The 19,010-nt window shown below is 27.4% G+C and overlaps 4 protein-coding genes across 5 annotated transcripts; 2 read left to right on the top strand and 2 right to left on the bottom strand.

The window, feature by feature from the left end:
* Positions 1-98: 98 nt before the first annotated feature.
* LOC127282060 (uncharacterized) lies at positions 99-3,868 on the bottom strand. Its single transcript, XM_051306131.1, has 4 exons — positions 3,579-3,868; positions 1,440-3,508; positions 1,157-1,355; positions 99-1,069 (listed from the first exon to the last, which is right to left on the bottom strand). Exons 2-4 carry the CDS (start codon positions 3,504-3,506, stop codon positions 786-788), a joined length of 2,550 nt encoding a protein of 849 aa, XP_051162088.1. The 5' UTR covers positions 3,507-3,508; positions 3,579-3,868; the 3' UTR covers positions 99-785.
* A 284-nt stretch (positions 3,869-4,152) lies between these two features.
* LOC127282061 (inhibitor of nuclear factor kappa-B kinase subunit epsilon) lies at positions 4,153-7,092 on the top strand. The gene is made up of 4 exons (XM_051306132.1): positions 4,153-4,385; positions 4,451-6,068; positions 6,134-6,335; positions 6,407-7,092. The coding sequence occupies exons 2-4, from the start codon at positions 4,471-4,473 to the stop codon at positions 6,839-6,841; spliced, it is 2,235 nt and encodes a 744-aa protein (XP_051162089.1). The 5' UTR covers positions 4,153-4,385; positions 4,451-4,470; the 3' UTR covers positions 6,842-7,092.
* On the bottom strand, positions 6,957-9,329 carry LOC127282062 (WD repeat-containing protein 89). The gene is made up of 8 exons (XM_051306133.1): positions 9,129-9,329; positions 8,691-8,906; positions 8,388-8,617; positions 7,979-8,313; positions 7,737-7,865; positions 7,482-7,576; positions 7,302-7,404; positions 6,957-7,224 (listed from the first exon to the last, which is right to left on the bottom strand). Exons 2-8 carry the CDS (start codon positions 8,846-8,848, stop codon positions 7,078-7,080), a joined length of 1,197 nt encoding a protein of 398 aa, XP_051162090.1. The 5' UTR covers positions 8,849-8,906; positions 9,129-9,329; the 3' UTR covers positions 6,957-7,077.
* A 467-nt stretch (positions 9,330-9,796) lies between these two features.
* Positions 9,797-18,910, top strand: LOC127282058 (ubinuclein-1). Of its 2 annotated transcripts, none has more exons than XM_051306130.1 (11): positions 9,797-10,122; positions 12,005-12,124; positions 12,202-12,309; positions 12,389-12,640; positions 12,703-12,883; positions 12,970-13,393; positions 13,490-13,651; positions 13,761-13,841; positions 14,423-14,539; positions 14,648-14,824; positions 15,653-18,910. In XM_051306130.1, exons 1-11 carry the CDS (start codon positions 9,940-9,942, stop codon positions 16,779-16,781), a joined length of 2,934 nt encoding a protein of 977 aa, XP_051162087.1. In that variant the 5' UTR covers positions 9,797-9,939; the 3' UTR covers positions 16,782-18,910. The 2 variants fall into 2 exon arrangements, with proteins under 2 accessions (XP_051162087.1, XP_051162086.1); XM_051306129.1 differs by having other exon boundaries at positions 9,798-10,122; positions 12,703-12,886.
* The last annotated feature ends 100 nt before the right edge of the window (positions 18,911-19,010 follow it).

The following is a 19,010-nucleotide window of genomic DNA, read 5'->3' as shown; positions in this document are numbered from 1 at the left end:
ATTCACAATTTTTTTTTTTTTTTTTTTTACAATATTATGACACTGTATTTTGTCATTCAACGCAATTATTTTTTGAAAATATTCGAAATAAAAAAATATTTGCTATAAAATCATATCAAATTTTAAATATTTAAAGAAATTTGTCGTATTTAACGTAATTGTGCTTTTAAATATAATCATATAAATTATAAAAAATTGTAAAGTATTTTTTTTTAACTATGATTAAATTTTGAAAGCGTGATCAATTTTTTTTTTTTTTGTTAATATATAATTTGAAAATAATTCGTATTTTCTAATTATAATTATAAATAACTTCGAATAATCAAAAAAGATTAATACAAATTTCGAAGAATTCTACATTATAAATTTCTACAATACATCAAGTAGAATTATGTACATTCCTTAAATGTAACTTAAAAATTTGTCTTCTAAAAATAATATAAATCGACGTTTTTTAAAAAAAATATATATGTAAAAAATTGCTTTATAACGAATATAACAGCTGCTCTTTTAATTTTAAATAATTTAAAATGCAAATAACGAAATTATTAAATTTCAAATGATTACAAATCTTTGTTTCCTTAATAATTTAATCAAGTTATTGTCAATGAAATAATTTTTAAAAAAAGCATAATTATTTATCAAATATTTTTCAAAGACAATGACATAATTATTTAATCTATTTAGATAATCTTAGCATGATGAAAAGAAATGGTAACAAAGCATTTTAAAAAAAGGAAATAAATCTCTTCATCATAATTACCAAATTTTCCATTGAAATAATTTCAATGTGTCCTCATTGCTTTTAAAACAATATTTTTCAATATTTGCGTTTTCGGTTCATCGAGAAGTGGTAAAATATTGTGTCCATCGTTATTTCTTATATTTGGTTTTGCACCTGATGATAATAGTTGACGTGCTGTTTCAATATGTCCATTTTCGATAGCATGAAACAGAGCCGTTCTTCCTGATCGTAGATCTTGTAAATTTATATTTGCCCCAGCTGCAATTAAGGCATTCACCGCTGATAAATTGCCTCGCAATGCACAATTATGAATGGCTGCAAATCCTAAGGGAGAATTTTAATATTAGTCAAAATTATAATTAATTTTTTTTTTCAATTTTATAAAATAACAGGAGGAATGAAATAAAATACCTTCAACATCCATACAATTCAAAGATGCCTTGCTGGTATATTTTGTGAGTAGAGGTAAAAGTGGAGATGAATTTTTACTAGCAATTATTAAAGCTGAATCGTATCCCACTTCATCTGATGTTGGATTCGCTCCAGCTTCCAATAATTCTCTAACAATTTCTGGATCAGCATCCATTTTTAATGCCAATTCTAAGCTCGTCTGAAAATTAAAAAAAAAAAGAGTTAAAATATAAAATTGCAAATAAATTTTCTGTTTAATCACTAATTTTATAATAAAACTCACCCTATTTTCATGTGTTTTTATGTCAACATCATTTTTCGTCACCCGTAAAATCATTAATAATCTTTTGATAGATTTAATATCATCTCGCATAACAGCCTTGTGTAATCCCGTTAATCCACTTTCATCATGTGTTTGCAATAATTTAATATCTTCGACAATTTGTTTTGATACACGATTTATTTTCTCTGTACTTTGTATTGGTCTATCGAGAATATTTTTCATATTTTCTACTTCCTGTTTCTCTTCTGAATTAATATTCAAATCCATAATTATTTTATCCAATTCTATTGCAAAATTACTTTTCTCCTCCTTTTCTTTCATTGGTGTGACAATATAATTTAATGATTTAAATGCAATTGAACGATCTTTTATTGTTTTATTAATTTTCTTGATATTCTTCTCAGATTCTTGAACTTCAATAAATTCCTCACAATATGGATCTAAATTTCCAAATATATTTGTTTGACACGATGTTTCGCGTATTGAAATTTCATTTGATGGTGAACGAATTGGAATTTGTCGTTCGACACCTAATTTACATGTTGCTAAAACTTTTAAAGCCTCTTCACGAAGATTTTTATCTTTTACATGAGCAAGTGCTCTTTCAACGATACTCATATCGACGTTTGATTCATTATCAATTTTTTTGCTCTTCTGATTTAAATTACTTTTTTTAGAATTATTATTTTTCTTTGGTTTATTATTTTTAGCTATTTGTTTATTGAAATCGTCATCATCATCATCATCATCATCTTCTTCTTCATCATTATTGCTATCTGTTGGATCAGTAGGATCATCGTCACTTATTGCAAGATTACCAAAATCCGAACCACTCTCCGATGATGGTAGATTTGTAATAATTTTTTTTGATGGAACTTTTGGTAACATTACCATTACATTTTTTTTCGTTAGAGTGTATTTTAATTTTTTCCATTCACGTACTGGTGATTCTGTAGGCACTTTGTCATTTTTTAAATCCTCATTATTTTCTTTTCTCTTCGAAAATATTTCATCGTTACTTTTTGAATTATCTAATTTTTTTTCTTCACTATTTTTTATCATTACTGACAATTCATCATTACAATGCTCATCCATATCGCCATTATCATAACCTGATAATCCACCAGCACTAATGAAATTTGTTTCAGAAATATTTGCCTCTTCATTTGTATTTAAATTTAATGATAATGATTTTAATTTCACTGGTTTTAATGCAATTGGTTTTCCTGATTTTGTTATATTTTTCAAATAAGGATGATCCTCTGGTTTGAGATATACTAAATTTTTTTCTAAATTATTATTTTTTTTACTATCAGAATTTGTTAAAATTACTTTATTTGTGTCCATTTTAATCCAGGGATTATTTATTTTCGATGTACTAACTGTTGGTGGTTCAAATGGTGTATTTGAAAACATTTTGTGAATCATTTGTTTGCCTTGAATTATTTTTGAGAGATCTTCAGCTGGTAGTTTATTTAATGAGACATTACTTATTATTTTCACTTTATTTAATAAATCTTGTCCTACTTTTTCAATGCGTGGTTCTTGATAAATTGATCCTGGATATTGTACATCTTTCATTGAATACGAAACAACGGGTTCAGTTTGAGTGTCATTTTGTGTTATTGCAGGTATAACACTTTTTGGAATAGTAATGAGTTTTCGTTTCAGCGTTTGATTAGGAGCGTCTAGGAGTTTTACTTTAATTTCACCTAGATCTTTACCATCGGGACTTTTTAATTTTAATGTTTTTAATGTACTTTTTCCATTGACATTATTATTCCCTAAGGAATTTATTGTTATTGGTTTATTTATTGTTTTTAATATCGAATTTGATGTTTTATTTATATTTAACTTTTCGCTATCGTTAATTTGTGATTGTGTTTCCATATTTTTTGCAACACTATTCGAAGATAATGTATGTTCTGTGGGAACTGGTTTATGACCCAAAGCTAAACTTGGAAAGTGTTTGGGAAGTTTAAATTGTCGAACACATTCTGAGACATGCATTGGCGGTTGTTTGTTTATGCGTCGTACTTTTGGAGCCGGTGGTTCTGTGGACTCCATTTCTTAAAAAAAAAAATAAACAAAATTATTTTTGTATTGTTAAAAAATTTCATTTAATTTCAAATAACTTACTTTTCTTGAAGACTATTCTAGTCTTCTTTTCTTTTAGAAGAACAAAAAAATACAAAGAGATAACCTTAAAAATCACGTTACATAAACAAAGTGTTCTTCTCAGTCGGAGTTGATCATTTTTATCAGTCTTTTTATTGATAATGAATTTATTGTCATTTGGTTATATTTTAGCATAAATGACAATGTTATTTAATGTTTTATAATTAATTAATTCACTTGGTTAAATGCATATGTAACTCGGGACATCCCTTGGTTTAAAACCTGTATTATTTTTTAAAGTAAACCATGAACAATAAACAAGAATTGCAACTTTTAATCAAATTGGGATTCCCGATAATTATTCTCATGAAATTATGGCAGTTTACAATTGTTTAGGGTTGACTGGACAAGTTTAGAAAATGGTCCATTTGTGCTTATTGAAAATTATGTCTCTCGCTAATTAATTAATTATTATTTGAGTAATTATAATTGAAAATTTATTTAATCACAATATTTAATTAGAAAAAATTGTATTAATTTTAATATTTTTAAATAGTATAATTTCCGCGGTGTCAAATTTTGTGTTTCCTGTAGAGTGGCGGAAGTGACGAGTTTAACTAACCTATAATACATGTGTCAAAATTGGTAAACAAAAACATATTGACAGATTTGACAGTTGGTTAATTGTTAAGAAATTAAAGAAATGTAAAAAGTAGTTTGTCAAATTGGATTATTGTTGTATTTAATAGTCAACTAAAAAGAGGAATATAAATGTTTATAGTTGACAAATTTTTATAAACTATTGAATTATAGTTGTCAAAGTTTAAAGTAAGTGGACTTTGAATGCAAAAATATTCTCTTTAATCATAACAATTAAATTAATTTAATTACAGGAATTAAATAAAATACTACAATGGCCTTTCTTCGAGGCTCTGCTAATTATGTATGGTGTACAACCAGTGTACTTGGAAAAGGTGCCACAGGTGCTGTTTTTCAAGGGGTAAATAAAAATAATGGCGAACCAGTTGCTGTAAAAACATTTAATCAACTTAGTCATATGCGACCTCATGATGTTCAAATGCGAGAATTTGAAGTATTAAAGAAAGTTAAACACGAAAATATTGTTAAATTATTAGCAATTGAAGAGGAACAAGATGGCCGTGGGAAAGTAATTGTTATGGAACTTTGTACTGGTGGAAGTTTATTTAATATTTTAGATGATCCAGAAAATACATATGGTTTATCAGAAAGTGAATTTCTTCTTGTATTAGAACATTTATCAGCGGGAATGAAACATTTGAGAGATAATAATTTAGTACATCGTGATTTGAAACCTGGTAATATTATGAAATTTATTGCCGATGATGGCAGTACTGTTTATAAACTTACTGATTTTGGTGCAGCACGTGAATTACAGGAAGATCAACAATTTGTATCACTTTATGGTACTGAAGAATATTTACATCCTGATATGTATGAGCGTGCTGTTTTAAGAAAACCCGTGGGAAAAACATTTGGAGCAACTGTTGATCTTTGGTCAATTGGAGTTACTTTATATCATGTGGCAACGGGAAATTTACCATTTCGTCCATTTGGCGGTCGAAGAAATAAAGAAACAATGTTTTATATTACAACTAAAAAAGCATCGGGTGTAATATCAGGTACACAAACATCAGAAAATGGACCAATTGAATGGAATAGAGAATTACCACAAAATTGTCAATTAAGTACTGGTCTTAAAAAAATTACAACACCATTATTGGCTGGTTTATTGGAAGTTGATCCACAGAGAATATGGTCTTTTGAACGTTTTTTTGCTGAAGTTATGGATGTATTGAGTAGAAAACAAATTTATATATTTAATGTTCCACGTGCTGATATTATTAAAATTTTCTTACATCCTGAGGAAAAAATGAATGAATTTCAAAATCATATACAAGATCAAACTGATATTTCTCTTCATGCACAAATATTGTTAGTCAATGAAAATCCATTGTCATTTCTTGTTGATGAATCAACACCTGGCAAAGGTTATCCATTAACAACATTAGATAATCCTTTAATATTATTTTCACGTGATAATAATAATGTGATTATTCCAAAAGATTCTGAATTACCAAAATTTCCAACATTTTCAAATCTTGTCTCAGTTGAAAATGATGCTAGTCAAGCAAAATTATCGTGTTCCGTTGGTCATGTTTGTAAAAGAAGAATTGATAATTTAGTGAGATGCAGTAAATTATCACAGGATGCAGTTTCTGCATTTATGAAACTTTTATCAACAGATTTGACAAAACTTTTAAATAAATGTCATCGTTTAAAGGATTTAACTAAAGCAATAGAAGACACTGTCACGGCAACAGAGAGAACTGAACATATTGCTAGGCAAATTTTTCGTAAATTTAGAAATCAAATTAATTTTGAATTTAAAAATTGGAAGAAGGATCTTGATTTGAAAAGTAAAGAACTTTTGGTAGATCTAGCTCCAGCGGTGACACAATTGCATCAAAGGTAAAATTTTTAACTTTTATTCTGTTACAGATTCCAATTAATTCGAAAAACAATTTTTTTTACAGATACGTGAAAGAAAATATTTTACAAGCAGAATGGGATAATATTACTCGTTGTTTAAAATGTCCATGGTCATCAAAAGCAAATCAAAGAGCAACAACATTGGTAGATCGTTTAAGAGATGGCTGGCAACATTTATTACGTGATAGAGCAACTCGAAGTCTTTCATATAATGATGAACAATTTCATGTCTTGGAGCGAATTAAGGTTTGTGTTTATTCATTATTATTTTTTTGCTTTTCACTTCTTTGTATATTCAAAAAAATATTTTTCAACAGGTAACAGAAACTGGACGTAGGCTTAAAATTCTTCTTGATTTAGAATGTATACCAGCGATTACTCAACGATCTGAATCATTGGCAGATTGGTATAAAATGGCACAAACGGTATATTTGCAATCTCAAATTTTAGACAAAGATGTTGGCAATTATGAAACAACTTTAGAATCATTTTCATATCGACTTTTTCATGAAAGTAAAGAACATTATGATAATATTTTACATGAAATAGATAAATTACCAGGCAAATTATCAACATTGGAGAGACCAAATGTTTTAGATAATGGAAATGTTAAAAAATGGCGAAATATTTGTGATATACAGGAACAAATTTGTTTTATTCTTCAGGAAAATAATCAATTAGTTGATGAATTGGATAGTTTATCAATTGTAGATGTATTTGACAATGAGAAAGAAAATTCTGAATTTCATTGATAGTAAAGAAATTTTTTTAAATATTTAAAAACATAATTTTTTATGTTTATAAATATATCAAGAATGTATTAATAATAATTTTACTGGATGCATTTTGCAGTAAAAAAAATCACAATTGCCTAAAAATATAATTGATATTTATTTTAAAAAATTTTAATTACAAATTTCTATATACCTAATAAACAAACTGAATTTAAATTATATTTTTGTTATAACAGTGTTAAAATATATAAACTTTAATAAGGTTTGAACCTATTTTGTTTTCCATTATTTCTGGCTTTAAGATGTAATTTATTTAATGTACCATTGTGAGAATCATTTGAATCCATTGATTTCCATACATTTACAATACCAGCTTCTCCTCCAGTTACTAAGCAACCACTCTGGAAAAATTCAAAGTTCATTAATTTTTATTGTTTCTTAAAGAAATTTATTATCTTAAAAACTTGATCATAAATACCTTCTTATGGAACCAGCTGTCACGAACAATTTGCTTGTTTCCAACTAAATTGTAGCAAATGTTGAAATCGTCATCGGAGACACTCAAACATTTTAAGTTTTCTCTATACAAATAAACAAAAATTAATTACGAAAATGGTAATTAAATTTGATATTAAAAATTATCTAAACAAATTTTTACCCTTTGCCGCTATTTGATCCTAAAACCAGCAGAGGTTCTTCATATGCGTTTGAAGTATGAATTCGTATCGGACAACAATTGTCTACAGTTCCATTCTTAAAATAAAAAACATAAATTTCCTATTAATAAATAAACGAACAAAAAAAAAACTCATGATTTTAATCATTAATATACCTTTCAGAAATTGGTATTTGTTCAGATAATTGGATCAAAGTATAAATATCTAGAATATAATTTAATAAATAAATTAATTACCTGTAAGGCGGCAAGTTGACTTCTATCAAAATTGGTATACGGAGTTGCTCCTTCGCTATTCCAAAATTGTAATGAGAAGGTATGTGTTGTACACCATAGACTTTTGGTATTAAGCCAACCTAATTTATCCTATTTTAAAAAATTCTCGTTACTTTTATAATGGAATAATTTGTAAATTATAAATTTGAAAAATATAATTTTTCTATAAAACGAGAGACTGTTTTTTTTTTTTTTTAACTTACCACTGATGATTCCGTATTTAACGAGTGGATTAATGCAGAGTCTTCACAAGATTGCGTTAAATCAAAAATATTAATCAAGCCATCTGTACTACCCGATGCCAATACGTCTCGTTTGTTACAATTGAAAGACAAACTGGTTATATCATCAGTATGTGATTCCCAATAACCGCCTAGAAGATTGTTTTTACATTGTGTTTTAGATTTACTGTATCTTATGTCCCAAAAAAGAATAAATGCGTCTCCATTTATTAGTTCAGTACCACCTGCTAAAAGTCTTTCATCACAACTTATATCAAAACTTGCTAGAGGTTTTGGCTTTGATCCTTTTACGTCATCTGTTAAAAAATAAAATATTTCATTGCTTTTCAATTTTGTTTGAAATAATTTAAAAAAAATCAAAATCAATTACCTTTAATTTCAAGTACCAATTTCTCCTTTAATCTTAAATCAAACATTCGAACATATCCGTCTGCGGTAGCAGTGTAAATTATATTTCGAGAAGTAGGACTAAATTTTATGCCCACAATTGATGCATTATTATGTGTTAAAGTTACATATCTGTTCAAATTGTCATCAGTTAATGAATATATAACACATGAATGATTTGAAAGGGCAGTTCCTATGCAAATATCTGAATCGCTGTAAAAAAAAAAAAATTAAATACAATATTAAAAAAACATCTATTAAATAGAATATATTTTGCAATATTTACCTTTGAGTACCACAAACAGCAAGAACATAAGTATCATCAGAAACTAAATCTTCTTTCATAAGTGTTATTTCACGTTCAGATATTGATGATCCTTTTAACATATTTATCCTACCTCCATTTTCTGTATTTAAAGTTTTTAACGATGTTGTTTTTGACATATTAAATGAAATAATTTATAAAATTATCAGTGCTGTCAATTACTTTATAAGTTTATATCTATAAAAATCAAAATATCAATGTAATTTTCACATTATTTAAGAATAAATTAGAATCTTTAGAATATTTAAAATTATGGTATTTATAGCCTAGAAGACGAAAAAATTTCTAGAATTTTGCAAGAAATTTGTACATAAACGTGTTCCATATTTAAATTATATTTTTAGGTTATAAGTACCAGTGCAATAATGCATTATTACACACCGGTAAATGTGAACTTACCACTTTCAAAATTGAAAATTTATTATAACTTAGAGAAAAATTTTAAATACAATTTATTAATAAATATAATTTTCTTTCTTCTTATTTTCACTTTAAAATAATGTGGAGAATTTGGAACTAAAATACATTAAAGAAAAACTACAATGTTCACTTTTATAACAATTAGTATTGTAATTTGTAAATACATGTGCTCAAAATTGTCGTCTGCTACAACGAGGTTATAAATGTACTTCTACAATCACTGCAAGTGTCAGGGTGCAATTCCATAAAAGCCTAAAGGTGCATTCTCACTTTTTTCAGGACAAAATTTTTAAATTTTAATAAATTAATTAATTAAAGTAATTTTACTTGTATAAATACCTCATTAAGGAATTTATTTTTTATTATAATGACGACAATAATTTTTTAAATTCTTTTGTTTCCTCAATCATTCGCATTTGAATTTGAATACTACCAAAGTACATATTTTAATTTATTATTAATAAGAGTAAATTCTTTGAGAAAAATTATTTTTACAATAAATATATAAAAGATAAAGAAGAAGCCTATTTCAGAAAATTAATTACAATTTTAGAAAATTATTTTTAAATTTCGTGGGTATATGCGACGCATGCGTAGTAGGTTTAATGCAGGAAATTAACGCCAGATGGCAGAGATGTGCCGTAAAAACCAAAACAGTGGAGCACGAGCCAATATGGCGATAATGGCGACGCGGTGTGAGTCGCGAATTTGGGGCGGCATTTAAAAAAGCATGTTGTCAAGTACGCGCAAGTGTTTCTGTGATCCATGTTGAGTTTAGTGTAAATGTATAATGTCAGAACCAAAACGGGTTCCTTTGCAAACCCTGGAGTTTCCGGATTCCCTGGGCCACGCCGCCAAGAAGGATAAGGACAAGAAGCTCCTTCCCTCCCACCGCTTTACGTTGACCCTGCCGGAACCTAATGAAGAGAGATGTCCGGAGTTCAACTATATTCAACTTCAAAAAACTGCCGAGGTTTGTAATATTATCCCAATGCTAGAAAAAAAATGATCCCTTCGCTTTTGAGCATGAAAATTTTTCAATTCCCAACTTAGAGTCTCCTCTATCTCTAGTATGGGTAGATGATTATTATTTTTTTTTTTGTTTAAAGAATCAGGAACCAGCCCTGTTGACTAGTTTCGTAATTTTCCGATGGCAAGATTGTACAAGGCGTCGGCTACTTCCTCGTGTATTTTTTTTTTTGACGACTATCATCAGCCACGTGAATCCCATGGGTTGCATGACTGTCATATCAATATTTTTTTACATCGAGAGAATAAACTCGTATTTCTATTACGTTCCAATTGTAATTTTTTTCAAGTTGACCACAATGTGTGAAAATAAGTCTGATCGATTTGCAACCTTTCTAATCTCATTCGTCTGCCATACGGAGCAGACCATACGCACTGTCACGTTGCGGTAGGCTCGGTGATTGTAGACCTAGATAACCTGCCAAGCATTCTTACTTAATCAATTTATATTACGAAAATTAATTTCATCTTATTTTATTTTCTTGTGTCAAAAAAAAAATTTTCATTTCTAACAAGTGAGACTTTATTTTCAATAGAGTAACCTGCAAAAAAAAATTTGTTTGATTCGCGATGTATTGCGACACATGTTTTGTATTACTCGAAAATATTATTTTACATTCTTTTATAAATCTCACTCGTAGCTAACATCTTATCGTCGTTGCCATTATGCCTTTCTTTTTAATTTGAAGGACAAAGATCCGTGTATAGAAACGCGAGCAGCGACACGATCGCGCACGTTTCAATCATAAAACATGTGTTTAAGTATTTATCCAAATTTTCCAGCTTTTCAAAATTCATTAATAAAATAATTAAATAGTTTTTATTGAAAATTTAAAATAAAAATTTATTTTTTAAAAAAAGAATAAATCTGCTAGTTATTTTTTTTTTATTTATTATATTCTCGCGGATTTTTATATTAGTTTACAAGAATAGTTATTTTATATTGCATTTTTTTTTTGCATTTCTTTATTAGGAATTGGCATCAAATTCAGAAGGAGGAGGGGGATATGTTACTCATCCAAACAAAGTAACTGACGAGAACAGGTTTAAATCCATTTCTACGTTGAATTTTCTTGAACGCATCTTTATACTGATGGATATTGATCCCGACTGTCGCCGACAGCTTCCTTTTTTTTCTTCCGTTCTTATTCGTTTTTTTTTTTTTTTTTATATATATGGTCGGTTATTGTGTAGTCATCTACCATTTCATATATATTATTTGAGGTCACGTGTTATTTCGTTACCATATGCTTAATCAGAGATTTTGATTCATAATCAATATTAATATTATATGAATTAATGCGGGAAAAAATATATTTATATTGAAAAAAGAAAATATTAGTTGCTATCTTTATATTTTTAGTTTATTTTTATACATCAGGCGTTATCTTTCTAAGGACCTAGTAACAGGAGATCAGGAGAGAACAGAATCAGAGCTTCTCTAGGAAGAAGTTAATTCAAAGTGGGAGAGGGAGGGGGGGGAACAAAACAGCTTTTCTCGATTGGTATACGTGTAGACTGTCGCGCAAAATCGTATATATTCGTGCGCTCCTGGTGCCGATGGACACTTTGCGTACCCTTGGATGATTACCCTCTCCCTCCCCCCCGCGTCTCTCCCTCAACCACCCACCCCAACACCCCCAAGCGTTCTCTTCTCTATAACACCCATCTTCGCGTCTCTCTCTCGTATTCCCTTCTTTATCAACGTCTTTTTTTTTACATATTGTAATTTAATAATCAATGAAAGTAAACAAAAAAAAAATTGTTTTATTTTTATTATTAAATAATTTCAATTTTTTTTAATGAATTATAATTTTTATTTGTAGAAAAAGCGAAATAAAGAGCTTAAACGAAAAGGTGATCATAGTATGAATGGATTGGATCCCTATAATGATGACGATGAGGATATGCTCAAAGAGATGGCGAGGAAATTCGAAGCCAAATATGTAAGAATAAAATTCTTTTAAAGAATTGAAACTAAAAAGAAAAAAAATTGGGAAATTAAAAAAAAATTTAATTACAGGGTACACCAACATCAGGGAAGAAAATCAACAATCATAAATTCGATAGTTACACAGATTTGGGAGCAGGTTACGATGAAAATGATTCTTTTATCGATAATACGGATGCTGTGAGTATTATTTTTTCTCTTATTTCATTTTTACAATTGAAATTTTATAAAAATTATTATTTTTTTTTTTATTATACAGTACGATGAAATTGTACCCGAAGAGGTAACGACAGCTTATGGTGGCTTCTATATTAATAGTGGCGCTCTTGAATTCAAGAATTCTAATAACAATACTGTCTTTAATGTTCGTAATGATAACGATGACGAAGATGAAACTAGCGATGATGATGATGAAGATGAAGAAGATACTCCTAAGAGAACAGATAAACGTATGAATTCTTCTTCAGAATGTGAAGAAGGAGAAGAAATCGCTCGTGATCATCCTGCAAAGGTATTTTTAAATTTCAAAAAATAACATTAATTCTAAATTTTAAATCAATAATTTATTTTCAGAAACAAAAATTAGATGATGTTGAGAAAAAAGCTAATAACGATTCTCTAATTAGAAAAAAGAAGAAAAATCATCACTCCGATGAGGGTCAAAATAATAGTTTACAAAATACTCGAGATTCTGAATCATTTAAAAAGAATTCAGACCAAAATAGAGTTGATAATTTAGAGAAAGAAACAAATGGTGGTAATTGATATGATTTTATTTAAGATATTTTAAATGAATATAAAAAAATATTTAATTATTAAATTCTTTTCTTTTTTTAACAGAATCAGAAGAAAAAAAGAAGCACACAAAATCAAATGATGTTCAACGTTCGAAAATAACGAGTGAGAAGAAATTTGATGTGAAAAAATTTGTGAAAAAAGTAACGAGCAATGGTTATGATACAAAAAAAGTGGAGGAAAAAAAGGAGACAAATATTGTGAAGGATAGTAAAATTGATGACGCTATTGAAAGTGTAGTTAATGCATCTCATGTTGATGTTGATGAATCAAGTCGTGAAACATCGGATTCTGGAAAATCACCTGGAGCACCTGGAACTGAGTCCGATAATGAGGAACAAGAATGTCCTTTGCCTGATTGCCTTCCCGATGATGTTAAAGAAATTTGTAATAATTTAAAAGTTCTTGCTCGTAAACCAACTGGCAAAAGTAAATTTTTTAATCAAAACGTTAGTACGCTTCTCTTTAGGTACGAATTTTTCTTATTTAACATAAATTGTTTTTTTTTTTTTTTACTAAATTATTATAAGTCTTGAAAATTTATTAATATTTTTTATTTTTTCAGCTTAGAGAGTAAACTTCGAATGATAGGCGCAAATAATATAAGGTTACAAACCTATAAACATTTGGCACATTATGTACCATGCACTAAAACTACTCTTATTAATCGGGCCAAAAAATTGCATATGCAATATCAAGAAGGTCGTGTTAAATCACAATTAGAAAAGTAAGTTAAAATTAATTATTATTTAAATAATGGAAATTAAAAATAAATACAATATAGTCAAGATGAATTTTCAAATTCACGATGTTCGTAAAGATTTGTATTGTTTTAGGTTAAAGTCTATAATTGATCAAATTATGCCAGCGGCTGAGGAAAAATATAAAAAAGAATGCCAGAGGATAGTTGAAGAAAAGTGAGTTTTATTAAAACTTGTAAGATTTTAATCGTAATTTCAAATTAAATAACAATTTTTTTTATTTTTAAATTGAAAATTAATTTGAAAAACTTTTTTTTAAAAAAGAAGGAAGGAATTTTCAGTAAAAATTTCTCTTTATTTCTCAGCCCTCAATTATACTGGGATATTTATCGGTACTGTTGGTAAGGTGCCCCTAATAAAAAATTTATGCTTTTAATAGATTTCGATTTTTTTTTTTGGTTTTACACTTTTTTTCTTACATTTATTTTCTCCATTAAACATGAAGTTTGAAAATTTTATTCATGCTTGAATTTAAATTCAATATTTAACTCATCATTAATTCCGAGACATTTTTTGTAATCATGCATTTAAAAATTTTTTAAATTAAAAATTCTAAAATAAAATATTTAGTAAAAGAATGTCTCGGAAAGGAATAATTATTAAAAAAAAAAAATAATACGGGGCTTTTCATCATCAGTATCTAATTTAATTGTTTCTCATCATTGACATTATTACTGAGTTTCTTGAACTTTAATTAAAAATAAAATTGAAAATTGAAATTTATTAATTGCTTTCAGGAATTTCCAGTCACCAATGAGAGATTCTTTATCTGATCCAAATGATGCTGATGGGAGTGTAAATAAAAATACGGACAAATTACCAGAGAAAAAGTTTCCTTGGTCCAATGAGAGCTTGTAATTTCTTTTCTTTTTTTTATTAAGAATTTATTTAAATTTATTATTTTAATTATAAAAAATTATATTTTTAATGATGAAACTTAATCTAAATATATATATTTTTAGAAACATTTTACGGGAAATGGCAAGCTGCAGGAGAAATTACTTTAAAATTTCAAAACCGAGAAATACAAGTCTGGAGAATTTTGTTTCATCTTTTTTCGAGTCGGATGTGTTACCTCTTTGGCCTGCGGGTTGGATGAAATTAGAAAAGCTTTTACAGTGTGCTACGGCTAATGTTTCGTAAGTATTATTAAATAATTAATATTTTATTCACATTCACAAAATTTTAATTGGGACTTTACATTTTTATAAAAATTTCAATGCTTTACACTGCTTATTTTTGTTCTTTTATCGTCAAAACCAAAAATTAAAAATAAATATAATGCAATATTTTTGAAGAGACAAAACAAAATATAATGAAAAATTAGAAAATGCTTTTTTGGTTTTAACAATTAAGCATCGCTTATTTTGTTTATTATATTGTGTGTTTTAGGAGGTGATTTTTTTTGGATCATTAGAATGTTAACACGGATCATTGCTACTAATCGTCCTTTGTCTCCTCATTAAAATAATGTTGAGACGTAAAAAAAATAAATATTCAAAAATAATTTTTTATGACGATTGTAATTTAAATCAGTTTGTTCTAACAAAAATTGAACTTCGAGAATACGTTTTAAAATACTTGAATTGGCTCTCAAAGTGTTTAAAATATTTTTTTTTTTTTTTTTTTTTTGTTTAAGTTGTTGTTTATTTTAATTATTATTTTTTTTGTACTACATGTATTCGAAATTTTTGTGTTTATAATATTTATTAGTAAAAGTTAAGAATTTCTCTGATTTAAATAATTTTTTGTTTTATTTTTTTCATTTACTCACCTACAATTTTCCTTAACAATAAAAATTCCTTGCAAAAAAAAAGTAAAAGAAAAGAAATATAAAAATAAATCTTGAGAAAATGTAATTTTTTTTTTCTTAATAGTTAATTTAAATTGTTATTAGAAGAAAATTTTATCATACTAGAGAGAGAAGATTTGTCCAATTGTGAAATAAATTTCTTTTATGATTTTAGCCCTAAAAAGAAGCAGAAGAAGTCTAAGGATTCGAGTGTTCCATCAAATTCCATTGTCATTGCTTCTGGTAGTGTCAATAATACATCAAAATCCGAATCTATTGTGAATAATACAACATCACATTCATTGGATAAAGGGAAAACAATTTCAAATTCATATAAAGTAAATGCGACGGAAAATTCGCTCAATCTAACAATAACAAAATCAAATGATTCATATAATGAAAAAAAGCAAAGCAGTTCGAAACATAAAGAAAAGAATAATAGTAGTCATCATCAAGCAGAAAACGCGACTCCTAATGTGCCTATCGGAAAAATAACCGTCGTGCCTACCGCGCAATTGTTGGCGAAGCCCTCATCAAATAATATTGAAAAATTCAATCCCATGGATCTTACCGGCAATAGTTCTTTATCAATAACACCTGTCGACTATCAAAAACCAATTGTAACAAAAACCAACGAAATAAAAAAAGACACCGTTTCAATTATTCCATTCACTGAATCAACAACAACACATAATGAAACAAACATATCGCAACAGCAGAATTATCATTCCCGTCAGCAGGAGATAAATAATCAAAATTCCGTTATGGTTTCAATGCCAATACGTGTACTTCAAGATGCCTCCATTGAAACAACAACAACAACACCAACAACTCCTTCTCACAGTCATAAATTTTACATTGATCATGATATGGATTATTTTAATAAAAATGAAAAGAAACAAGATCGTTATTATGATGGTCGTCATAAATCGCATGAGACAAAAAAAAGAAAAAGAGAGAGTAAAAGTGATAAGGAAAAAATTGAACAAGAACAAAAACAAATTGAAGAAACAGTTGCAGCAACAAATTATCTTAGTCAATTTATAAATGATGATTCACCGGAAAAAAAGGAACCAATAAATACTGATGATCTATTGGGATCAACACCAGCCAACGATCAAGCAACCGATGATATTCAAATGGTTATGCGTTCAATTCAACAACTTCAGGAAGAATTGAATAATTCGCCAAATTCATCTGTCGGTAGTAGCGCTTCCAAATCAATTAAAAATGACATTCAATACAGTTTGTATAGTAAAAATGACAACAACTATAGAATACCAAAAGAGGATCGTCAATGGTGAAAAAAAAAAATGCTGTGGAAAAATATTACAGCTATTATCGAGGAAAAAAGTTGTTCTTCCATTTTTTTTCCATTTCTCTTAAATAATAATAATAATAATGATAATAATAATAATCCTCGGAATGATATAAGATCGAATGGATAGTGGGTTTCAAGCTGATGATAATAATTTTAGTGCGTGTGATTTTATTGCTCATCTATTCACACCAAGATACAAACATTCGAGTATTTTTAATTCGCCAAAATCTGTACATAAAAATACATTAACAAGTATGTATGTATCTAATTGAATAACGTAGTGTATACGATCGTACATGTACAGAATTAATTATAAAATTATTAAGTTACGATAATGAAAATGACGTCGCTAAATTGTAGCAGCGTTTATTTCCAATGGGTGGCCTTAATTATTTTTTTTTTTTTTAATTTACCGTATAGATCATTTTTGATACTAGTTGTATTTTTGTTTTGTTTTGTAGAATCAAAACTGGGCTTTTTTAACTTCCACACTAAATAATTAATCTATGATTTTTTGTTTTTCAATTTTTAAGTGAGAGAAAAATGAATTTATCCCATCTGTGAATTTTACAGAACACTTTTTTGACTTTTCTTTTTTCCAAAAATTACGTTTTTTAAAATTGACGAAATTTTTTCAAAAAATAAGAATTAAAAAATATAATAGAACAGAAAAGAGTTATTTGAAAAATATTAAAGAACAAGAACTGTTGAACAATTTCTTTCAATATTTAAATAGTATTTTTTTTTGGCCCAGTTTTGTATAGAAGAAGAAACTGAAATCAAAACTGAAAATTTATTTTTTTATATCAGATATAAATAAATGTATCAGAAAGAATCAGTAAATGGAAAAAGAAAATTTTCTATGTATTAGAGAAAATTATTTTTGTAGAAAACATTTTTTAAGGCCACCCAATAAAAGTAATTTTATAAATGCGAATAGCAACAGACTGTTTGTGATAGTTTTGACACATACATAACAAACACACTGCTTAGAGTATATGAAACTAACAAAAATCGGCTAATTAAATTCGCACTTTGAAAGTTTTCCAACTGCCAAAGAAAAAATTAAATTATATAATTAACAATGAAAATTCTCGACTATTATTTATAGGCTTTATTATGTATTCAGAATTAAATTCTTATTTTTTTTTTAAATTTGCACTGAATTTCTATTAAAAAAAAAAAAAAGACATCGATAATCATTTAATGATTAAATTAATATTTAATTATAAATAATGAAATTATTAATAAAATTAATAATTATTATTATTATTTCGTATCGTTTTCTTCAAGCAATTGACAAACTTTCAAAAATTAAAGAGAATGTTTTTCAAATCATCACTGCCCATAAAAAGTGCGACGATTTTTGTTAATGATCGTTTTTTTTTTTTTTTAATATTTAATTCGACGTGCGCAGCTAGATTTAAAAATCAGAAGCTAAACTTAGTTGCATTGAAATGTGATTTAATTACTAGATGTTACATTTCTTTACAAGTAATTTCATATTTTAATTTTTATTAATAATTTAATAAAATTACTATTAATTTTAATAATTCTCGATTTTTAAAAAAATATTTACCAAATAATTTTTCATGTAAAAAATGTAGTCAATATTTCTCCTTTAATGTGTGTTTTTTTTAAATTATTTAAATTATTTTTTGAAATTATCTGTTGGTACAAAATGTTTGAAAAAAACATCTATTTATTAAATTGACAAATATGAAAGTGCAAAATATTGTTTAGCGTCTGATTTGTGTGAAGAAGATAATGTTTTTGAAGAATGTAAAATTATGTACGAGTCCATTGTTTGCGTGAATAATAAGTATATTTTTTTCGAGTGCTTTTGCTGTTGCAGCAAAAAAGCAAAAAAGAAAAAAAAATAATTGAGTGACTATGATATTGTGTATCATATAATGCGTTATAAGTAATCGACAATTAGCTGCCCAAATTTTTTCTTCTTTTTTTTGTTTCCCATTTCCCTTTGAAAAAAAAAACGTTATGACGAAATTTAGTCACGAGTACAGTAGAACATCTTGTACCTACTATTCTCGATCAATTATTGTTTTTGATTGAGGCCTCATAAAATATAAGTTTTGAATATTTTTTACAATATTTATAATATAATCTTTACCTTTCGCCAACTCTAGTCCCCCCCATCATTTGCGTTTATTACCCTAATTTTTCATATTTTATACACTTGATGATTTTGGTT

This window comes from Leptopilina boulardi, unplaced genomic scaffold, assembly GCF_019393585.1.
Source record: "Leptopilina boulardi isolate dan_hultmark-lab unplaced genomic scaffold, ZJU_Lbou_2.1 LbouV2_278, whole genome shotgun sequence".
Taxonomy (NCBI): domain Eukaryota; kingdom Metazoa; phylum Arthropoda; class Insecta; order Hymenoptera; family Figitidae; genus Leptopilina; species Leptopilina boulardi.
Note: the sequence above shows the minus strand (reverse complement) of the source record. Positions and strands in the feature narration are given on the sequence as shown.